Raw genomic sequence first — 22,809 nt, 5'->3', positions numbered from 1 at the left:
AAGGGTTGGGATGTGGTTCAGTGGTTAAGCATCCCTGAATTCAATACTCAGTGCAAAAAAAAAAAAAGAAAGTTTTAGTGTCATTGCCCTTGTACTCTTCTTACTACCTCCAATACCAGATGATTTCGAGATTTAATTTGGAACAACTTGTACAAAACAGCAGAGGCCAGGGAACAAGAAAGCACTTTTGAGATAAATGAGACATTAAAAAAATATAAACATGGTTTTAACAAGACATATAGAAAACTCAAATATTTTTGATTACTTATTTTATTGAAAATAGTTAATTTGAAATATATACATTATTTAAAAAATGTTATTGATACAATGTCAAACTTTTCATAAAGGATCATTTCAGTCTCACTCCTGCCAAAGTGGCACCTCTATTTTTCTATAATCATTTGCCTAAGAGTAGGGTCTCTACTGCCCTCTGGTGGTAATTCAGGAGATGCTCATGATGGAAAAATTCCAAAGTTCCATAGCTGAGTAGTGCAAATTTGCCAAGTGCTGCAGCTTTCTCTGCCTAGGAGGAAGGCAACTTTAATGAATGTCTTTATTCCTTTAGAAAGTGTTCTTCCTAATGACACTCAGCCAAGTTCTTAGCAAAAACACTTTCTCCTAAATTTTCATTTGTTTTAAAAAACAAAACCTGTTAAAACAAACAGGAGAAATAATGTGGGAAAGCCTCAGAGTAATTCAGGCTATAATCCAGACTTCCCAAAAGGTTAACAGGAGAGTGAAAATTACGAATAAGGCTTAGTATACAAGATAAGCTTTTTAGTGCTCCGATTCTTCACTTTGTCTTTATAAAAACGGATACTCCAGTCAACTGTAAGTCTTTTTGGGAGCAGATAACCTTTTCCTAGATTTCAGGAAGCTGACCGCCTCTGAAAGTAGACATCAACAGAGCCTAAGTTCATTCTCCAGACCGAACACTTTGGATTTGATGTTCTTCAGTTCTCCTTGTATCTTGTGTGCCCGTCTATTGCTGTCTCGGACCTCACACAGAATGGCAAGGTCCTGGTTTGCCCGGGTATTAATTGTTGCCTAAAGATTTGAAAAAAGAAGAAACAATTATGGCAAAAGACAGGGAAGAGATTTCAAAGAGTCATAAAGAGCAGACTGTGCTGAATGGCATCTTTTTATGGGATATTTAGTACACAGAATAAATTCAATTCTTAGTTTTTCAGTAAAGGCAAGAGATTATTTCCCATACAACAGTAGAGAAGCCTCGAAAAGAGTGCAGTAAACAAAAATGGGTAAAAAGAAGCGATCTATATAAACAACATTATTGGTAAATCTGCTAAAGAATAAGAGGAAACACCTCCTCTTTTTTTGTTATTAACCTTGTTCAGAACGTAGTTATCATTTTGGATATATGGATGACTAGTTAAATCTCTAAGAAGGCTCTTGATGCAACTTGGCTTCTAAAAAGCTCTGTCTGGGAAAATTACTTTATTAATTACTCACTTTTCCCATTTGTCCAACAGACATAATTCTTTAAATTTACTTCATGAATTGGGATGGATGACAATTTCTTTTGTTTCTTTCTTTTTTTTTTTTTTGGCGGGGGCGGGGTACTAGGGATTAAACTCAGGGGCACTTAACCACTGAGCCCAATTTTGTATTTTATTTAGAGACGGGGTCTCACTGAGTTGTTTAGCACCTTGCTGCTGCTGGCTTTAAACTCAGGATTCTCCTGCCTCAGCCTCCTGAGCTGCTGGGATTATGGCGTGTACCACCAGGGATGATAATTTCTAAGTTTTGTTTAGATAGAAGTATTAATGATACAGCCATTCAATTATTTCAGTCTATTTTGGTTTCCTCTGTAGTGTGTACTTGTTGAACTGATTTTCAGGGAGACTAGAAGGGTGGTGATCCTAGTGTCTACCAGCAGGGAAATGGCACATCTTTCTTTTTTTTTTTTGTGGTGCTGGGGATTGAACCCAGGGCCTTATGGAAGCTAAGCACATGCCCTACCACTGAGCTACAATGGAGCCCTCATGATCATGTTCCTACACTTCTTACCCTTTCTCTTTTGTGGTAATTCAGGACCAGAGATTACCTTATAGAGCATTTGCTCCAAGTCTTTCAGTCTCTGTCGGAGAACCTTGATATCTGTCTTAAAGCCTTCTACTTCCAACATACGTCTGTGCTCTAAGGCCTCATAGCGTTTTGTCATTATCTGTAAACGCTTACTCATCTTGTTAGAGCGATCCTATATATGGAGAATAGGAAGGCATTTAAGAGGAAGGAAGCATTCCCCAGTCACCTACACTTCCCACTCCATTTTAAGTGGCAGAGAATTTTGTACCTTGAAGATCTCTCTCCTCACTCCCTCCTCCTCTCGAATTTTGGCAAGTTCTTCTTCTAGAGCAATGCACTGCTCTTGGTACATGTTGGACAACTTTTTCTCTTGTGCCAACTTATCCTTTAGGGACTGCAGGTTGAAAGGACAAAAAGCATTAATACTAAGTTCTACAAATTAGATGATTCAGTTAGCACTTAGGTAATGAAAGAAAAGAAAGAAGGGATTTATAGAAATACAAAATGAGTTAAGGAACAAGATGGCAAGGAACCTTAGAGAACATATGGAAACCTACAATTTCTTTTTTATTTTTTGGATGGAGACTGAATTAAGGACCTTAAGCGTGCTAAGCAAGTTGCTCTACCATGGAGCCACATTCCCAGCTCCAAACTTCCAATTTCTAGATTACTTTTTTAGCCCCTTTTTGAAAGTGTATATAGAAATCCTTTAAAACAAAGACAAATGGGGTCACATAATGGAGCTCAGAATTTGTCCCAAATAAAATGTTACAATATATGTTTTGGGCCACGCTTCTGAAGATCTTCTTCAAAGAGGAAAAAACATTAACTAACAACAATAACATGTTTTTATATGTGTTTCATTGAATAGCAAAATGACCTTTTAAAAACTTTAAATAGAGTTTGGTGCAGTAATGTATACCTGTAGTTCCAGCTACTCAGGAGGCTAAGGCAGGAGGATTACTTAAAGCCCAAGGGTTCAAGGTCAACCTGGGTAATATAGTGAAGCTATCTCAAAAACAAAACAAAAAAATCTTAAATCAGATGTTACTTACGTAAACACAATCCTTAGGAGACAACGGTTGGCACTGAGTTCATATGTTTTACCCATGACCTATCTGCCCACTCTTGTAAGCTTCTTGCCTATCATTTCCTCCTTGCTTAATCTTCTACAACCGTGATATCTTTCCTCTTCCTTGAATGTACCCGAAGGCCTTTAAACTTCTTCTCCCTTTGCCTGGAATGCTCCTTCCCTAGGTCTCCTTGGCAAGCTTAGTTCCATATTACAGGTTTCAGCAGAAACAATCAGACATAAGAGTGTCCCTGTGCTCCCCTTCTGAAATGGGCTTCCAGTGATTATATGCAATCTTCATTTAATTCTCTATTCCTTAATATCTATCACTTTTTATAATCTATAATTTTCTTGCTTATTTGCTATTGTTTGTTTTTTTCATTAAATATAAACACCAAGCCTGGTGTGGTACACACACCTGTGATCCCAGTGACTTGGGAGGCTAAGGCAGGAAGACCGCAAGTTGGAGGCTAACCTCAGCAACTTGGTGAGACCCTCAGCAACTTAGCAAAACCCTGTGATAAAGCACTCCTGAGTTCAATCCCCAGCACCTAAACAAAATAAAGTGGGATGGAGATGTAGTTCAGTGGTAGTGCCCTTGGGCTCAATCATCAGTACTGAAAAAAAAACCAGTAAACACCACATGGACAGATCTTGTCTAGCCTATGTACTGCTGTAGCCACAAAGTCTAGCCCATTTGTTAATGATCAGCTATTTTTGGCTGCTGCTACCCCAGCTTCCTTGACTGAATGGATTATATATGATAATATGTAGGTTCTTTGTAATTCTCTGAGTTCTTGTGGTGTTCTAGAAAAATAAACATTTCTCTAAGGTATCAGGACATTACCTTAATATATTCATTTTGGGTATGATGACTGTCATGTAAAACTGGCATAACTTTTCCAATTTTATCATCTTTCTTCTTATTCTGCATCCTGTATTGCTTAATCTTTGACATCAACTGATCTTTTTCAAGCATCCATGTCTTCTCTTTAGTTTGGTTTTCAAATCTCAATTTCAAAAAGTCTTTGGTGCTCTCATAGAGCAGTTCTTGGGTATGATGGAGACTATGAAAGAGAGGACAAGCATGGACATGAAAATGCTTATATATTGGGGACTGGGGATGTGGCTCAAGCGGTAGTGCGCTCGCCTGGCATGCGTGCGGCCCAGGTTCGATCCTCAGCACCACATACAAACAAAGATGTTGTGTCCGCCGAGAACTAAAAAATAAATATTAAAAATTCTTAAAAAAAAAAAAAGAAAATGCTTATATAGTACATCTGAAATATAGGGTTATTCCAAAAAGGAAGACAATGGTTCTTTTCCAATTGTACAATATATGAATTTTGTAAAATATTAGCAGTCTTAAAACCACACTTTTTCTGATCATTGGCAACCTTATTTTTTTAACCAGGGATCGAACCCAGGGGTGCTCTACCACTGAGCCACATCATCAGCCCTTTTCATTTTTTATTTTGAGAGAGGGTCTTACCAAGTTGTGTAGGGCCTGGCTAAGTTGCTGAGGCTGGCTTTGAACTTGAGATCCTCCTGAGCTGCTGGGATTATGGGTGTGTGCCACCATGCCATTTTACTGGTAAGGGTAATGTATCTACCCGTGCTCCCAGGTTAGCCTTTATAAACTTTCTCTATGAAGTCATCTCAAATACTTAAGTCCATTTTAATTTCCCATTTCTTATTTTTTAAAAAACTTTTTTAAACTTTATTTTATTAGTTTACTTTTTTTTGTGTGTGGTGCTGAGGATTGAACCCAATGCCTCACACATGATAGGCAAGTGCTCTACCACTGAGCCACAATCCCAGCTCTCTTATTATTAATTTTAATATATACCTTGTCTCATAATTCAACACTTGTATGTGTGTATATATATATATATATATATATATATATATATATATTAGATTTTAAATATCAACCTGCAGGATGTTCCCCAAAGTATATACCTTATTTATAATGTATTTTTATGCTACTATGAATAGATTTGCAAGAATACTATCAACTACTAGACATATACAGGCACTACATAGATTCCTGATAACTATTCTCAAGATTTAGAAATTGAAAAATGATGTTTGTAGTTTTGAAAATGAATATCCCTGCCAGCATGGTGGTGCACACCAGTAATCGCAGCAACTTGGGAAGCTGAGGCAGGAAGATCACAAGTTTGAGGCCAGCCTCACAAACTCCTGGGTTCAATCCCCAGTAAACAACTCCCCAGAAATCCCTGAAAATCAGCAACTCATTAATTTAACACCACCACCTAGAAAAATTCTATACTAAATGATTCAATTACCTACAAGAATATTAAGTACCATGCAGCAATAACTAGTTTTCCAATGAAAACCTATTGTTATATTCACTTAATTCTTTTTATGATTAACAGGGTACACAGATAAGAGGAAAATGATAGCACAGTGCCAGGCACAAAGTAAAGCAAATGTAACCAGATGAAAATATATATATATATATATATGTATTAGGGTATATGTGTGTACACAAACAGAGAGAAAAAAGAAAAAAAAGTAAACACACGGGGATAGACTGAGTCAGTTACCACAAGGATCTCTCCTGTTTTCAGTGAGTAATTTTATTCTATTTTACATTATATTCTCAATTACAAATTAGGAAAGTATTGTCCAGTTAATATACAATGATTTGAGAGTGACACCCAAAGGACAATCATTAATGACCTAGGATTTTAGGCTATTCAATAACCTTAGAATGATCTATCTAGGGCTGGGGTTGTAGCTCAGTGGTAGAGTACCTGCCTAGCATGTGTGAGGCACTGGGTTCGATCCTCAGCACCACATCTGCATAAAAATAAAATAAAATAAAGGTATATGTCCATTTACAACAACAAAAAAAAGATCTATCTAATGGACAAAATTGACCAAGCTTATAAATGCAAATAATGCTAAACCAAATTACAAATTATGGGCTGGAGTTGTGGCTCAGTGGAAGAGTATTTGCCTAGCATGTATGAAGCCCTGGGTTTGATCCCTAGCACAGAAAAAAAAAATTTTTTTTAATATATATATTTTTTTAGTTGTAGATGGACCAAATTCCTTTATTTATTTATCTTTATATGGTGCTGAGGATGGAATCCAGGCCTCACACATGCTAGGCAAGCACTCTACCACTGAGCCACAGCCCCAGACCCCAGAAGAAAATTTTTTAAAAAGATGTTTAATGTAGAAAAGAAATGGCAAGGTGCAACTTGTGTATGGCTACTGTGTACACAGGGTAGGACACAGGCTATATATCAAGACCTGAGGAAACAAAAGACAATCTACTATGAGGTGATAAGTCATTATGGAGGCACAGTAATCATTATGGGAACGTGGAAAGGAAGAACTTAATTTGGCCTGGATGTCTTCAGAGAAGGAGTGACAATGCTTATTATCAAGGTGCCTGCTATATAAACAAGAGTTATTAGTCTGGCTGAAGCACAATGTGAACTAAAGCAAGAGGGAAGGAGTTGAAGCTCAAAGATTAATTTGATGTTAGACAATGGAGTCCCTAAGAATTTATGCTTTATAATACAGTAAATGGGAGAATTATCAAATGTGGTTTTTATTTATTTTATCTTTTCTTTTATGGGACTAGGGATTGAGCTGCAAGGCCTTGTGTATGCTAGACAAGCATTCGACCATTGAGTTATAATACCCAGAACTTCTTAAAAATCTTATTTTGCGATAGCATCTCACAAAGTTGTTAAGGCTGGCCTTGAACTTGCAATCTTTTTGCCCCAGCCTCCTGAGTAACTGGGACTATAAGTGTGTACCACTATACCTGGTTCAAATGTTTTTAAGCAGTTGATAACTCCTAATAGAGGAATTAATTCATAAGGAAGGTTATAAAACACAAAGAGAAAAGTGATAGGAAGAATAGTTAGATTATTACAAGAATTTAAACAATACAATTGAATCAACAGAAATGAAAAGCAGAGAATTTCTTTTCTTTTTTTTGGTATGGGGGATTGAACCCAGGGGCACTTTATCACTGAGCTTCATCCCCAGCCCAGTCCTTTTTTATTTTGAGACAGGGTTTTGCTAAATTGCCCAGGCTGTCCTTGAACTTGCAATCCTTCTGCCTCAGCCTCTCAAATAGCTGGGATTACAGGAGTACACCACCATGCCTAGCCAGAGAATGAAGTTAGAAGACTTGCTGTCTTCTAAATATATGGTTTGTAATTAAGAAATGAGACCTGGGAGTTGAGGATGATCCTGAGGTTTCAAGGTCGGCAAACTAGATGGATGTAATGATATGAAATTAAATGGGAAAAAGAATGAATTAGTAAGTTTGAGGTTGGGGGAGGGAGGATTTATTGAGAGACATAAATAGTTTGGTTTCAGTAGTGGTAAATTTGAGGTGTTCAAACATACTCAACAAAGGATGTCTTTTTTTTTTTTTTTTTTTTTAATACTTTTAGTTGTAGATGGACACAATATCTTTATTTTTTTATGTGGTGCTGGGAATTGAACTCAGTGGCTCACACATGCAATGTAAGTGCTCTACCACTGAGCCACAACCCCAGGCCTAATTTTTTTAAATTTCTCCCCCCCTTTCTTTTTAACCTTTATTTTATTTTTATGTGGTGCCGGGGATAGAACCCAGTGCCTCACACATGCTAGGCAAGTGCTCGACCACTGAGCCACAACCTTGGCCCCCAAAGGATATCTTTATGGCACAAATCTGGCCACTGGAACTAAACAAAAGACTAAAGATGGTTAAATCAAAGAACAAGAGAGCTGGGTGTGGATTTGGTGGTGTACATCTGTAATTCCAGAGGCTTAGAAGGCTGAAGCAGGAGGATCCCAAGTTCTAGGCCAGTCTTAGCAATTTAGCAAAGCCCTAAGCAACTTAGTGAGACCCTGTATCAAAATAAAAAATTAATAGGGCTGAGGATGTACCTCAGTGGCAAAGCTCCTCTGGGCTCAATCCCCAGTACAGATGCTACAGTACAGAACTGTTGGATTTTTTTGAGTGCTGGGGATCATAAAACCAGGGCCTTGTGCATGTCAGGCAAGCACATTACCACTTAGTTATGTCTCCAGCCCAAGAATTGTTAACTTTTAAGCTACTCAGAAAAACAGGACACCTGTTAGGTACATGTTTCTTGAGCATTCACCTTTTGGTTAGTTCTTTAATTTTGTCCTGATTTCTCTGGTGCTGAACTTGTATCTCCTCGATGCGAATCCGTCTGTCCTCCATGAGCCCTTCGACTTGTTCTCTAGAAAACTTGGTCTGCTCTTTTAGCTGCACCTGCAGTGCTTCCACCTAGACAGGCGACAGGGGTGAGGGATCCACTCCTGTGTGCACTTAGTTCATAACACTAAAAAAAAAAAAGCCTTTCCCAGAAAGAAAGCTAAAGTAAAACAAACCTAAAGCACAGCAGCAAAACAAACAGGAGAAAAGTCTCAACTCTAATCTCTTTATTCATGTCTTATAAAGTGAGGTTAGGCTACAGAAGAGCAGACTCTTTGTCTACACAAAAGCCCATATCTACATCACACAGAGAAGGCAACAAAATTTTATTTCCCCAACCCTATCTTGCCTTTTCACTGTCTCCCTTTTAAGAGGTACTGCATGCATAGAAACAGAATGACTCTGAGTTTTTGATTTAAAAAAATAGAGCAAAAGGAATGTAATGTAATTTCCTTCTCTGATTCTGAAAATACTGGCCAAAGGTAGAAACTGTCATTTAAATCAATGGGAGAAGGATAGAAACTTCAGTGCAATAAGATAAAAGATGACACCAAAGGACATATAATTACCAGGTAACAAGAAAATGATTTATTACTTTCCTAGACTTTAGAACTCATGAACTAAATAAATGGATATAACTGCAAATGTTGATCTGTCAGTACAGAAAAACTTCCTTCTATAATTCTCTTGTGTTCCTCCTAGGCCAACCACAAACTGAATTCTTACTTTAAGACGGTTTTGTTGGGTAGAGCTTAGCAATATGAACTGAAGGTTTAGAGAAGTACTTCTAGAATGTTCAAATAGAGAATAATGGTTTTAAACTATAAACATTTAGAAGAGCCGGGCACAGTGGCACATGCCTGTAATCCCAGAGGCTCGGGAGGCTTAGGCAGGAGGATCATGAGTTCAAAGCTAGCCTCAGCAAAAGCAAGGTACTGAGCAACTCAGTGAGACCCTGTCTCTAAATAAAATACGAAATAGGGCTGGGGATGTGGCTCAGTAGTCAAGTGCTCCTGAGTTTAATCCCTGGTACCCGCCAATAAGCACTTAGAAATTAGGAAAACCTCAATTTTTAAAATCACATGATGCCTAAATAAAACCCATGTGAAATGAAATACTTGCATGATACTGAAGGAACATTTTATTTTACAAAGCTAAACGTGTGGACAGAAATCATCTTGGTCTGCCAAAATAAATCCGTTACCTGTAGGATGAGTGTTTCTATGTCTCCTTGGTAATGCTCAGAACCGTATTCCTTCTCTCTTATTGATGATCTTTTTTTTTCTTCTTTAGAATCTAAATTAGAAAACAAATATCCATCAACAAGACTACTCAACTTTTCTTTCTGCTATTTAATTTTCAACATTACAAAAAGAAAAAGTTTCAGCATTATCCATGCAGAGGAGTCCAGTTTCTTTTACCTATGACAGAAGGAAAGGAAGGCAAAGGAAAACACACAATACTTATAATGCTTATTTTTTCAAGTGGGAATTTCTGTAAGTAAACTCTATAGGAGTTCTCCTAGATAATCAGATTTACCTTTCAGCAGAATCAACTACTAATGTTCCTTTGCATTGCGTTTTTTTTTTTTTTTTTTTTTTTGGTACTAGGGATTGAACCCAGGCATGTTCTACCACTGAGTTACATCCCTAGTTCTTTTTATTTTGTTCATATTATTGATTGACTGATTATACTAGAGATTGAACCCAGAGGCACTTAACCACTGAGCCACATCCTCAGACCTTTTTATTTTTTATTTCAAGACAGGGTCTCACTAAGTTGCGTAGGGCCTCACTAAATTCCTGAGGCTGTCCTTGAATTGCCTCAGCCTCCCAAGTTGCTGGGATTACAGGCATATACCACCAGGCTCAGCTGTCTACTTTCTTAGTGAGATCTTACTTAATCAGAATGCATAAGGAATAAGAAAAACTAAATTCAAATATTTTGGTTATGGCATATTAAACTTCAAAACACAAAGTTATTGTTTTAATTATATATTTTTTTAGTTGTAGATGGACACAATACCTTTATTTTATTTTATTGTTATGAGGTGCTGAGGATTAAACCTAGTGCCTCACGCATGCTAGGCCAATGCTCTATCACTGAGCTGCAACCCCAGCTCCAAGTTATTTTTAAAATAAGCAACACTATGGGCTAGGGTTGTAGCTCAGTGGTAGAGTGCTTGCCTAGCATGTGCAAGGAACTGGGTTCCATTCTCAGTACTGTAGATAAATAAATAGATAGATAAATAAATAAATGAACAAAGGTCCATTGACAACCAAATAAAAGCAACACTAGTACATACACACAATGGAAGATCACTCAGCCATAAAGAAGGATGAAATTATGGCATTTGCCAGTAAATGGATGGAACTGGAGACTATTATGCTAAGTGAAATGGGCCAATTCCAAAAAAACCAAAGGCTGAATATTCTCTCTGATATGTGGATGCTAACTCACAATAAGGTGGGGTTGGGGGAGAATAGAAAATCACTGGATTAGACAAAGGGGAATGAAGGGAAGGAGGAAGGATGGGATAAGGAGAGACAATAGAATGAACCGGACATAACTTTCTTATGTTCTTATATGAATATACAACCAATGTAAATCCACATCATGTAGTTACAACCAGAAAAATGGGAAGTTATATTCCATGTGTGTATATCAAAACACACCCTACTGTCATGCATAACTAAAAATACTAAAAAATTTAAAAATAAAATAAAATAAAATAAGCAATACTAAAAATTACACTGAGGGGGCTGGGATTGTGGCTCAGTGGTAGAGTGCTCACCTGGCACGTGCGAGGCCCTGGGTTCGATCCTCAGCACCACATAAAAAATAAAAAAATAAAGTATTAAAAGTATTTAAAAAGTATTAAAAAAAAAATTACACTGAGGTTGCCAGAGCCTGGGAAGTATATACAAAGGAAAACAGATGCAGGGGTATTGCTGGATCAGAGGATGATTTCTAATGTTCAAAAGCAAAGTGGGATAACTATGGTTGATGGCAATCAATTGTATATTTCAAAACAGCCAATGCAGAAGATTTTAAATGTTCCCAAAACTAAGAAATGATAGGTGATTTATATGTTGATTTTTTCTGATCTGATCACTATACATCATATACATTATTGAAATGCCACCCTGTGCTCCATAAATATATATCCATAAATATATATATGATTGTTATGTATCAATTTAAAAAATATTAAAACAAAGAATAAAAGAAAATATGCACTGAATAAAGTGCAGATTCTTAGATGATTCAAGAAACTCAGTAAGATCTTAGATCACCAGAGGCATCATTATGAACATCAATTATCACTTGTTTAGTAGGAGAAATTTCAAATTATTTGTGCTGTGATTTTTAATTCTGCATCAACGAGACTTTCTAATAACATGGTTGTTACCTGGTTTAGGAGCTGAAGAATCATTCTGTTCACATACACCAGCAGCCTGAATAGTGTTTTGAAAAATGCTGACCTAAAGAACCAAAAAAGGATAAGTAGCTTTCCTGTAAGTGTGAAATTTTACTTTTTAGCCTTAATTCTGCCGATTCCACACTATTTTTATATTAAATTTGTCAAAACTGAATAATTATGTAATAAGGATGTTATGCATGTGAGAGGCAACACAGACAAAGTTTTTTTAGATAAAACCTAGTGTTGATATAAACTAAAAAATAAAATTATAGGGATATTTCACAAAACATGCTTAAAAAAGGGGCTCTTTTACAAGGGCCTTTAAAGAAAGTAATAGAAATATTACATATTACAGAAATATTCATATGTAAATATAAGTAAAAACGCTAATGAGAAATTACCTATGAAAAGTGAAAAAAAGGAACCGGGCACAGTGGTTCCAGTGACTTGGGAGGCAAAAGCAGCAGATCAGGTTCAAGGCCAGTTAGGCAACTTAGGGAGACCCTGTTTCAAAATAAAATAAAAAGAACTGGGGTTGTAGTTGAGTGGCAAAACATCCCTGGGTTCAATCCCCAGTATAGGGGAAAAAAAAAAAAAAGTGAAAAAATGGAAACAGTAAATAGTATATACATACATGTAAACATTTCTTTCTTGTTTTTTGCAGTGCTGAGAACTCGGAACCTCCTGCATGCAAGGCAAGTACTTTATCACTGAGATCTATCTCCAGTCCAGTCCTATACAAATACTTCTTTTTGTAAAATTTTGTTTTTTGGTACTGGAGTTTGAACCCAGGGACGCTTTACCACTGAGCTACATCCCAGCCTTTTTTAACAAATTTTTTATTTTGAAACAGGTCTCACTAAATTGCTTAGGACCTTGCTAAGCTGCTAAGGCTGGCCTTGAACTTTCGATCCTCCTGCCTCAGCCTCCCAAATCACTGGGATTATAGGCATGTGCCACCATCCAGGCTCCCACATAAACATTTCTATAAGAATGGAAAAAAGAACAGGAAGCATATATACCAAACTATTTTTTTTTTTTTTTTTGGTACTGGGGATTGAACCCAGGGGAACTTGAAAACTCAAGCTGCGTCCCCAGCTCTTTATATTTTGAGACAGGGTCTTGCTAAGTTGCTTTGGCTGGCCTTCAACTTACAATCCTCTTGGCCTCCTGAGTTGCTAGAAATTACAGGTGTGCTCCACCATGCCCTGCTATATTAAACTATTAATAATGGGGGCTGGGGATATAGCTCAGTTGGTAGTGTGCTTGCCTCACATGCACAAGGTCCTGGGTTTAATCCCCAGCACAACAAACAAACAAACAAACAAAACTATTAATAATGGTTCATTTCTGGGTTAGAGGATTAGGGGAAACTGTCATTTTTATATGATAGATCTCTGTACTGTTTTGTTTTCTTCTTAATTTTTTTTTTTAGTTGTTGATAGATCTTTATTATCTACATGTGGTGCTGAGAATCGAACCCAGTGCCTCACACATACCAGGCCAAGTGCCCCAGTCCCAGCCCTCTGTACTGTTTTTTAATAAATACCATGTATTACATTTGTAATCAGTATAAATCAAGATTTTTAAAAATCTTAAATACTGAAACTTTCTTTCCACAAAGTCTGCCCATTTTCCTCTTTAAAATATCTACCCCTCTGGGCTTTATGTTTCTTTCTCTCTTTTGTGATGCTGGGGATAGAAACCAGGGCCTCATGTATGCATGCTAATCAAGCATTCTACAATGGCTTTAGGTTTCTAAATGGGGAAATGGAGTAAACAACGCTACTTCCCAAGGCTTCTGAAGGAAAATGCTTTGCAAACTTAGGTCAACACGGTACTATACTGGTTAACTACTCTCCATAAGTTTTCTTTAGCAAGTGCTGAATTACTGACCCCCATTCAACACCCAAAGATTACTTACTTTGTGGGGAGGCTCCTTATAAAAATAGGTCACTTCTCCAGTGTCCGTTTCCACAAGAGCCAAGAGATTCTGAATCTTTTTCTTGTCTTCTAGTTCTCTGCAATTGTCACAGAAAATTAGCACACATATGGATCCCAAGTAAGTAACCTTTTCTGTTTCAAGGATCTCCCTTCTGACTTGTTTTTAAAACAGTAATCTCAAATTAAAATTAAATAAGACTTACCTAGACCTCAGCTATAGTTAAGACACCAGGTATTTTTATCTAGGAAGTCAGAGATGAGGGATAGAAAATAATTTCTCAGCTGGTCTTAGACAGTAACTCGTGGATGGAGAGGTGCACTGCCTAGATCCTTTTCTTCAGTACTGATGGGCTCATTCCCCGACTGCCAGGAATGTTGCCCACAGATGATTCACAGTAGAATCTCTCCAGAACTGCCCTCAGCCAAGGGGAACTACTTCACTGACTCATGCCTCCCATTCCTCAGGGACGGCCCACATCCAATACCTGGTCAATGAGGGAGTATAAACACCCAATCTCCTTGCCTTGGAGACCCGTGTGGTGTTGGCTGAGATGTGTGGTGTTGGCTGAGATGTGCTGTAACTGAATCACAGTGGAAATTCTCCATCTGTCCAATTAGGCTTTTTCCTTATTTCCTCAGAGGTGGTTATTCCTTAGAGCACTCCCCCAAAAACTTCCTGCAAGCAAATCTTCATTGTGCAGTTTGTTTCCCAGGGAACCCAAACTGATACCAGACAGCTGACAGCAGATCTGCACCAAGGAAGCAAACTCTAAAGAGGGACTTCAGAGCTAGTGATATGGAGATAGTTCATAGAACAAAGTGTTCCTAGGAGAAAGAGCAAGATAGATGGGGAGTTAACAAGGTACAGCTTAAATAATCAAAATAACCAAAGATGGAGAAGAGGCCAAGGGCTGTGCTCCATAAGAAGTCATAACCTTGGGTGCTTTTTTCCAGACTATTAGCTGAAGAAGAGGCTGGATCTCCTAGAAGGCAAAGACCTGTGACACTACAGCAAGTGTACAAGTTAAATGATTGCCCCCAATTCTTCACCACAAGGCCTGAAGTCATTCATTCAAGTAGTTACACCAGGGTAAAAAGAATACCCTGGCACTTCAAGGATTGCTGTATATATGGTCTGAGGTGACACTGATACCTGGTTAATGTGAAACATCACCATAGCACAAGGCATATGGGGACCATGGGATAAATAGAATTTTGTGCAGCTCACAGTGGTTCTAATAGATTCACAGATCCAATCAACAGACACTTTCCCAGTTACCAAATATATAAATAGAATGCACATCCTTGGTAGTTGGTAGAACCTCCAAATTTGTTTCTTGGCTTCTGGGGTCAGAAGCCTTTGACACCATACTCAGTCAAGATGGTAAAAAGACTTAAACAATGCAACGAGGAGAGCCTTATCAACCCTTCATTTCATTCATTAGTATGACTTATACAAAAGAAGTTTGGATTCTGGAGAATAATAGCAGATTCTAACCAGGTAACTTCCAATTTCAATCACTGTGACAGATGTAGTATCTTTGCTAGAGCAGATTAATGTGATCTGAGGTACATAGAATGTGGCCACTGATAAAGGTGAATGCATTCTTTTCCATCCCTCCAAGGACCAAAAGCAGTTCACATTCATGTGAGGTGGGCAAGAGTATACTTTTATAGTCTTTCCCTAGTGCCATGTTAACTCCTTTGATCTTTGTCAGTACAGTATAAAAGGATCTGGTTATGGTCATTCCACAGATCACATTTTTTTCACTATGGATAATATATTAAGTTAGAAAGCATGGAAAAGAGATAGCAAATGCACTGAAATCCCTAGTAAGATAAGTGTGTTCCAGAGGATTGGAGATAAACATGACAAAGACATTAGTAAAGATTTTAGAGAATCTGATCTCACATGCCAGAACAATCCCTCCAAAGTAAAAGACAAAATTATTGAACCTTATAGCTACTACCATCAAGAAGGAAATGGAATGCCTGAAAGGCCTTGGAGACACATATTCTATACTTTGGGATACTGTTCTAACCCATGTATAAAGTAACATGAAAAGTGAGCTTTCAGTATGGCCAGGGCAGAAAGGAGGTTCTGCATTGGGTCAAAACTTTGGTACAAGCAACTCAGGTCATATGACCTGAAAGATCTTATAGTACCTGTGGTTACAACAGGAATCATGAGGAGTTTTGGTTGACCTGATTATAAGAATCACAATAGATCCTCTCAGAATCTGGAGCAAGACCATACCATCTAGAAGTAAAGAATTAGAACATTTTGAAAAGCAGCTTTTGTCATGCTGCTAGATCCTGTCAAGATGAAGTGCTTAACTATGGGATATCCAGAAACCACACAGCTAACTCCTTTTAAAATGATGCTGGGGCTGGGGATGAGGTTCAGTGGTAGAGTACCTGCCTAGAATGCATGAGGCCATGGGTTCAATCCCCAGTATCACAAACAGACCCACAAAAGATGGTAGGAGCTAGGCATGGTAATGCACACCTATAATTCCCAGCAAATTGGGAGGCCCAGGCAGAAGGATTTCAAGTTCAAAGCCAGCCTCAGCAACTTAAGGAGACCCTCAGCAATTTAGTGAGACCCTGTCACAAACAAAAAATAAAAAGGCGGCTGGGGTTGTAGCTCAGTGGTAGAGCACTTGCCTAGCATGTGTGAGGTACTGGGTTCCATTGTCAGAACCGCATATAAATATCAGTGATAAAGTGCCCCTGGGTTCAAGCCCTAGTACTAAAATAATGATGATAATGATGGTGGAGACGGGGACTGGATATCTACATGCAAAGAATGATACTGGACTTTCAATATCATCTATAAAATATATTCAAAGCTGGGTGCAGTGATGCACGCCTATAATCCCAGTGGCTTAGGAAGCTGAGGCAGGAGGATTACGAGTTCAAAGCCAGCTTCAATAACTTGGTGAGACCTTGACTCTAAATAAAACAGAAAAAGGACAGGGGATGTTCTCAGTGGTTAAGTGCTTTTGAGTTCAATCCCAGATACCAAAAAAAAAAGGCTGGAGATGTGGCTCAGTGGTTAGGCGCTCCTGGGTTCAATCTCTAATGCCAAAAAAATAAATAAAATAAAAAAATAAATTTTACTCAAATGGATCAAACATCCAAATGTAAGTGTTAAGGCTATGAAATTCCTAGAAGAAAATCTAGAGGAAAAGCTTTTGATATTGGATTTGGCAGTGGTTTCTTGTATAAACCAAAAGCAGAAATAACTAAAAAATAAATAAATAAATTGGACTACAACAAATTTAAAACTTTTGTGCATCAAAGGATGCCAATAAGAGAGTAAAAAGGCAATCTACAGAATTGGAGAAAATATTAGCAAATTTTATGAATCCAATAAGGGTTTGGTATCTAGAACATATAAAGAACTTCTACAACCCAACAATGACAACAAAACAACACAATTAAAAAATGGACAATGGCTGGGTGCAGTGGCACACGACTGTAATCCCAGAAGCTTAGGAAGTGGAGGCAAGAGGATTGTGAGTTTAAAGCTAGCCTCAGCAATTTACCGAGGTGTTAAGCAGCACAGTCAGACTCTGTCTCTAAATAAAATACAAAATAGGGCTGAGAATGTGGCTCAGTGGTTGAGTGCCCCTGAGTTCAATCCCCAGTAACCCCCGCCCCCCAAAAAAATGGGCTAGGGACATGAACTGACATTTCTTCAGAGATATAAAAATAGCCAATAAACACATGAAAAAATGCTCAACATTGTCATTAAGGAAGTGAAAACAAAATCATAATGAAATACTTACTCATATCCATTAAGATGGCAACTGTCAAAAATATTAGAAAATGGGGCTAGGGATGGGGCTGGAGCTCAGTGATAGAGCGCTTGCCTAGCATTATGTGAGGCACTGGATTCAAGCCTCAGCACCACATAAAAATCAATCAAACAAACAAATAAATAAATAAATAAAATAAAGATACTGTGTATATCTATAACTAAAAATATCAGAAAATATTGCCAGGCATGGTTTCACATGCCTATAATCCTAGCAAATTCAGGAGGCTGAGGCTGGAGGATGGCAAGTTCAAAGTAAGCCTCAGCAACTGAGTGAAGCCCTAGCAACTTAGTAAGATCCTATCTCAAAATTAAAAAAAAAAAAGGGAGGGGGCATTGGGGAATTGGGGATGTGGCTCAGTGGTTAAGCATCCCTAGGTTCAATCCCTGGTACCAAAAAACAAAACAAGACAAATATTAACAAATGTAGGCAAGGATGTAAAGAAATTAGAACCCATGTGTATTATTAGTAGGAATGTAAACTGGCATAGCCACTATGGAGAACAGAATGGCAGTTCCTCAAAAAATGTAAAACAGAATTACCAAATAATTCTGTAATGCCATTTCTGGATATATACCCATAAGCACTGAAAGCAGGGTCTTGAAGAATTGCTAAGTTGCTAAGACTGGCTTTGAACTTGTGATTCTTCTGTCTCAGCCTCCCCAGCCACTAGGATCATAACAGGTGTGTGCCACCATGCCCTGCTTGAAATGGTATATTTTATTGGGGGTGGGGAGGAGAGAAGTACACTGTAGAGGATGCCATAGTGCACTGCTTAAATGTACCTTTTAGAATCAAGATAACCATCTCCCAGGAGCCAACTCCTTCTCAAGAACTGTGCTTGGGAGAAGGGGGCTGCTTCTCCCAAGTTTATGCCCTCTCCTTAAAGCAACCTGCATTCAATGACTGGTCAATATGGAGATATAAAAGTCTGAATCCTCTGCCTCTGAAAGGCCACCCTAGCCTTAGAGCTCCCTGTTGGGATGGCTTTTTTATCAATATATCACAGTTCAAATTCTCTCATAGATAGTATATGTCAAAATATCTGCTAAGAGATATTACTCCTGAGAATCTCCCCAGTAACTGGTCTGCAGGCAAATCTCCATCTCAGTTTGTTTCCTAACGAATATAATCTAAGAGAATAATTGCAGATACATTTATCATTTTAAATGTAATTTAGAGTTACAACTCCAACAATTCCCCTTAAGCTACTTGGTACCTGATTCTCAGTCGGTCATTTTCAGAGTACAGGCGTAAAACATGTTCCCGTTCTTGGAAGAGACAGACCTGCATATCACTCAGAGCTTTCTGCAATTCAGCAATCTCTTCATCCTTCTGCTGTAAATCCCATTCAAGTCTATGCTGCGAAAAAGGAAAGAAAACAACAAATAATAAGGTAATCAAAAAGATATTGGGTCTAAAAGAAGTTATTACTTTTTTTTTTTTTTGGTACTGGGGACTGAACCCAGGGTTACTTTACCACTGAGCTACAACATCAGCAATTTTGTTTTTATAGACAGGGTCTTGCTAAGTTACTAAAGTTCTTGCTAACTTGGGGGCTGGTTTTGAATTTGTGATCCTCCTGTCTTAGCTTCCTGAGTCATTAGGATTATAGGCATCACTACCACAGCTCACTTAAGATGGTTCTTTTTGAATAAAAATCTAATTTTATTGAACACAGAATAGATGGATTTTCAAATTAATTATTTTTGCTTTTTGATTATTGCTTTTCCAAGTCATGATGATCTCTGGTAAAACTTACCAAATGGAGCTGGGCATGCTGCCACATGCCTGCAATCCCAGCAATGGGAGGCTGAGGCAAGAGGATTGTAAGTTCAAGGCCATCCTCAGCAATTTGGCAAGACCCTAAGCAACTCAGTAAGACCGACCCTGTCTCAAAATAAAAAATAAAAAGGGTTGGGGATGTGGCTCAATAGCTAAGCACCCCTGGGTTCAGTCACTGGTGCCAAAACAAAAACAAAAAAACCTTAATGAGTAAATGGTACTATACAAACATATTTATTCTTGGCAAAATTTTAGCTAATTATACATTCTTAAATAAATACATGTAAATCTAGAGAAAATATTTGTAATTGGACAATTAGTGCATGGTAAGTACATCATTTAAGCTATTTATAGAAAATAGATTAAACTCTATCTTAAAGCACAGGTATAAATTTGCATTTTATGCAAAAATTCAAGTTTTACTTATTCTTACATTGATTGGTAGGAGTTTCTATCAGTAACTTAAAAGGCAAGCAAATACTTTTTTTTTTTGGTACTGGGAGTTGAACCCAGGGGTGCTTAACCACTTAGCCACATCCTCAGCCCTTTTTATTATTTTTTTATTACAAGACTGGATCTCAATAAGTTGCTTTAGGGCCTCATTCAGTTGCTGAAGCTGGCTTTGAACTTGTGATCCTCCTGTCTCAGCATCCCAAGCCAGTGAAATACAGGCATGTGCCACCATGCCCAGCAATATATTAATTATTTTTGCTTTTTGATTATTGCTTTTCCAAGTCATGATGATCTCTGGTAAAACTTACCAAATGGATTTCTGTTTCTTTAACAGCAACAAAAAAGATCAGGTACTAACCATCTTATGAGACAGTGTTTAATAAATATATTTAATTTATTTATTTTTACAGTGCTGGGGAATTGAACTCAGGGCCTTATGCATACTAATTCTCTACCATTTAAGTATATCCCCAGTCCTAAGCATATTTTATTTATATAAATCTTTTAGTAGGAAATACAGAATTTGTTCTTTTACTTAGAAGAAGGCTACATAAATAGTTATCAAATTTATCTGTATAGCTTACCTACATTTCCATACTAGAAATGCTCCAAAAAGAACTTAAAATGTTACAATTCCTTTTTTTTCCCTTTTTCAATGATGGGGATCAAACCCAGGGCCTACTATACACAAAGAATGCATCCTACCACTGAGCTAAACCCCAGTCCTTAAAGTGTCAATGTCTCCTTTGACATGCTTTTGTCTTGATTCTGCCTATGCTTTATTAATGATTCCACATCATTACCTCCGTTTTCATAAATTTTCTTTAGAACACTCATCAATCTCTCTTTTGGGGCTATTTATAGTTCTTTAGAACACTCATCAATCTCTCTTTTGGGGCTATTTATAGTTCTTTAGAACACTCATCAATCTCTCTTTAGGGTCTGCATCAGTTTCACAGGAGGGCTTTTTTTACTCTCTTCAAAATGAGGCAGGAAGTTCTATCAAGTGTTTTGGGTATGTTTTGTTTCTACATGATAACTATGTCAGCTGGGTGTAATCCCCAGCAACTAGTGAGGCTGAGGCAGGAGGATCCCAAGTTTAAGACCAGCCTCAGCAAAGCAAGAATCTGTCTCAAATTTTTTCAAAAAGGGAGTTGGGGCTGGGGCTGTAGCTCAGTGGCAAAGTGCCTGCCTAGCATGTGTGAGGTACTGGGTTCAATCCTTAGCACCACATAAAAATAAATAAAATAAAGGCATTCTGTCCATCTACAATTACAAAAAACAAAAAAATAAAATAAACATTAAAAAAAGGGGGGGGGGGGATTTGGGGATGTGGCTCAATGGTTAAGCACCCTGGGTTCAAAACCCAGTACCAAATAAATAAATAGATCTGGAGATACAGTTCAGTGGTAAAGTGCCCCTGAGATCAATCCCCAGTAACAAAACAACAAAACAAAAACTAGTATCAAGTCTTGCCCTCCAGAGAAATGGATTTCAAGAGGTTGCTTACAATCATGGACTAACTTTTCCCATTTAGACTCTTTTTAAAGTTTTTCTTGGTACTAGGGAGTGAACCCAGAAGTGCTCAACCACTGAGTTACATCCCTGGTCCAAACTGCTGAGGCTGGCTTTGAATTTGCAGGATTACAGGCATGTGCCACCATACCAGCTCCCATTAGACTCTTTTTTTTTTTTCAATTTTTTTATTAGTTGCTCAAAACATTACAATGATCTTGACATATCATACATTTGATTCAAATGGGGTGTGAATTCTTATTTTTCCACGTGTACAGATTGCAGTATCACATTGGTTATACAGCCACGTTTATACATACAGCCATATTAGTGTCTATTGTGTTCTGCTACCCTTCCTATCCCCCTCCCTTCCCCTCCCCTCCCATCACCTCTCTCTATCCACTCTACTGTGACACTTTTCTCTTTTTTCTTCCCCCTCACACCACACCTCACATGTAATTTTGCATAACAATGAGGGTCTCCTTCCATCTTCCTTGCGATTCCCCTTCTCTCTCCCATTCCCACGCACCTCTCGTCCCTATTTAATGGTAATCTTCTTCTCATGCTCTTCCTCCCTGCTCTTTTTTGAGTCGCCCCCCCCCTTATATCAAGAAGACATTCGGCATTTGCTCCTTAGGGATTGGCTAGCTTCACTCAGCATAATCTGCTCTAATGCCATCCATTTCCCTGCAAATGTCTTGATTTTGTTATTTTTTAGTGCTGAGTAATATTCCATTGTGTATAAATACCACATTTTTTTTACCCATTCATCTATTGAAGGGCATCTGGTTTGATTCCACAGTCTAGCTATTGTGAATTATGCTGCTATGAACACTGATGTAGCTGTGTCCCTGTAGTATGCTCTTTTAAGGTCTTTTGGGTATAGTCCGAGAAGGGGAATAGCTGGTCAAAAGGTGGTTCCTTTCCTAGCTTTCCAAGAAATCTCCATACTGCTTTCCAAATTGGCTGCACCAATTTGCAGTCCCACCAGCAATGTACAAGTGTACCCTTTTCCCCACATCCTCGCCAGTACTTATTATTGTTTGACGTCATAATGGCTATCATTCTTACTGGAGTGAGATGGTATCTTAGAGTGGTTTTAATTTGCATTTCTCTGATTGCTAGAGATGGTGAGCATTTTTTCGTATATTTGTTGATTGATTGTATATCCTCCTCTGAGAAGTGTCTGTTCAGATCCTTGGCCCATTTGTTGATTGGGTTATTTGTTTTCTTGTTGTTTAATTTTTTGAGTTCTTTGTATACTCTGGAGATTAGAGCTCTATCTGAAGTGTGAGGGGTAAATATTTGTTTCCAGGATGTTAGGCTCCCTATTTACCTCTCTTATTGTTTCTCCTGCTGAGAGAAAGCTTTTTAGTTTAAGTATGTCCCATTTGTTGACTCTTTTTTTTTCTTTTTCTTTTTTCTTTTTTTTTTTGAGAGAGAGAGAGAGAGAGTGAGAGTTTTTTTAATATTTATTTTTTAGTTTTCGGCGGACACAACATCTTTGTTTGTATGTGGT

At 37.9% G+C, this 22,809-nt stretch overlaps 1 protein-coding gene across 4 annotated transcripts in view; it reads right to left on the bottom strand.

The window, feature by feature from the left end:
• Nucleotides 1-252: 252 nt before the first annotated feature.
• The window catches only part of Ccdc77 (coiled-coil domain containing 77), a 51,165-nt gene continuing 28,608 nt past the window's right edge, over nucleotides 253-22,809 (bottom strand). For all 4 annotated transcript variants that reach the window (XM_027951219.3, XM_027951221.3, XM_027951218.3 and 1 more), the window contains exons 4-12: nucleotides 18,757-18,899; nucleotides 13,694-13,790; nucleotides 11,758-11,830; nucleotides 9,550-9,641; nucleotides 8,269-8,417; nucleotides 3,966-4,185; nucleotides 2,315-2,440; nucleotides 2,066-2,218; nucleotides 253-1,047 (exon numbers count right to left, since the gene is read on the bottom strand). In XM_027951219.3, coding sequence (XP_027807020.2) covers nucleotides 901-1,047; nucleotides 2,066-2,218; nucleotides 2,315-2,440; nucleotides 3,966-4,185; nucleotides 8,269-8,417; nucleotides 9,550-9,641; nucleotides 11,758-11,830; nucleotides 13,694-13,790; nucleotides 18,757-18,899 — 1,200 coding nt within the window. In that variant the 3' untranslated portion in view covers nucleotides 253-900. The remainder of the gene's footprint in view (nucleotides 1,048-2,065; nucleotides 2,219-2,314; nucleotides 2,441-3,965; nucleotides 4,186-8,268; nucleotides 8,418-9,549; nucleotides 9,642-11,757; nucleotides 11,831-13,693; nucleotides 13,791-18,756; nucleotides 18,900-22,809) is intronic.

This window comes from Marmota flaviventris, chromosome 3 (assembly GCF_047511675.1).
Source record: "Marmota flaviventris isolate mMarFla1 chromosome 3, mMarFla1.hap1, whole genome shotgun sequence".
Classification (NCBI taxonomy): Eukaryota; Metazoa; Chordata; class Mammalia; order Rodentia; family Sciuridae; genus Marmota; species Marmota flaviventris.
The sequence above is the reverse complement of the archived record's forward strand: the minus strand, read 5'-3'. Positions and strand labels throughout refer to the sequence as shown.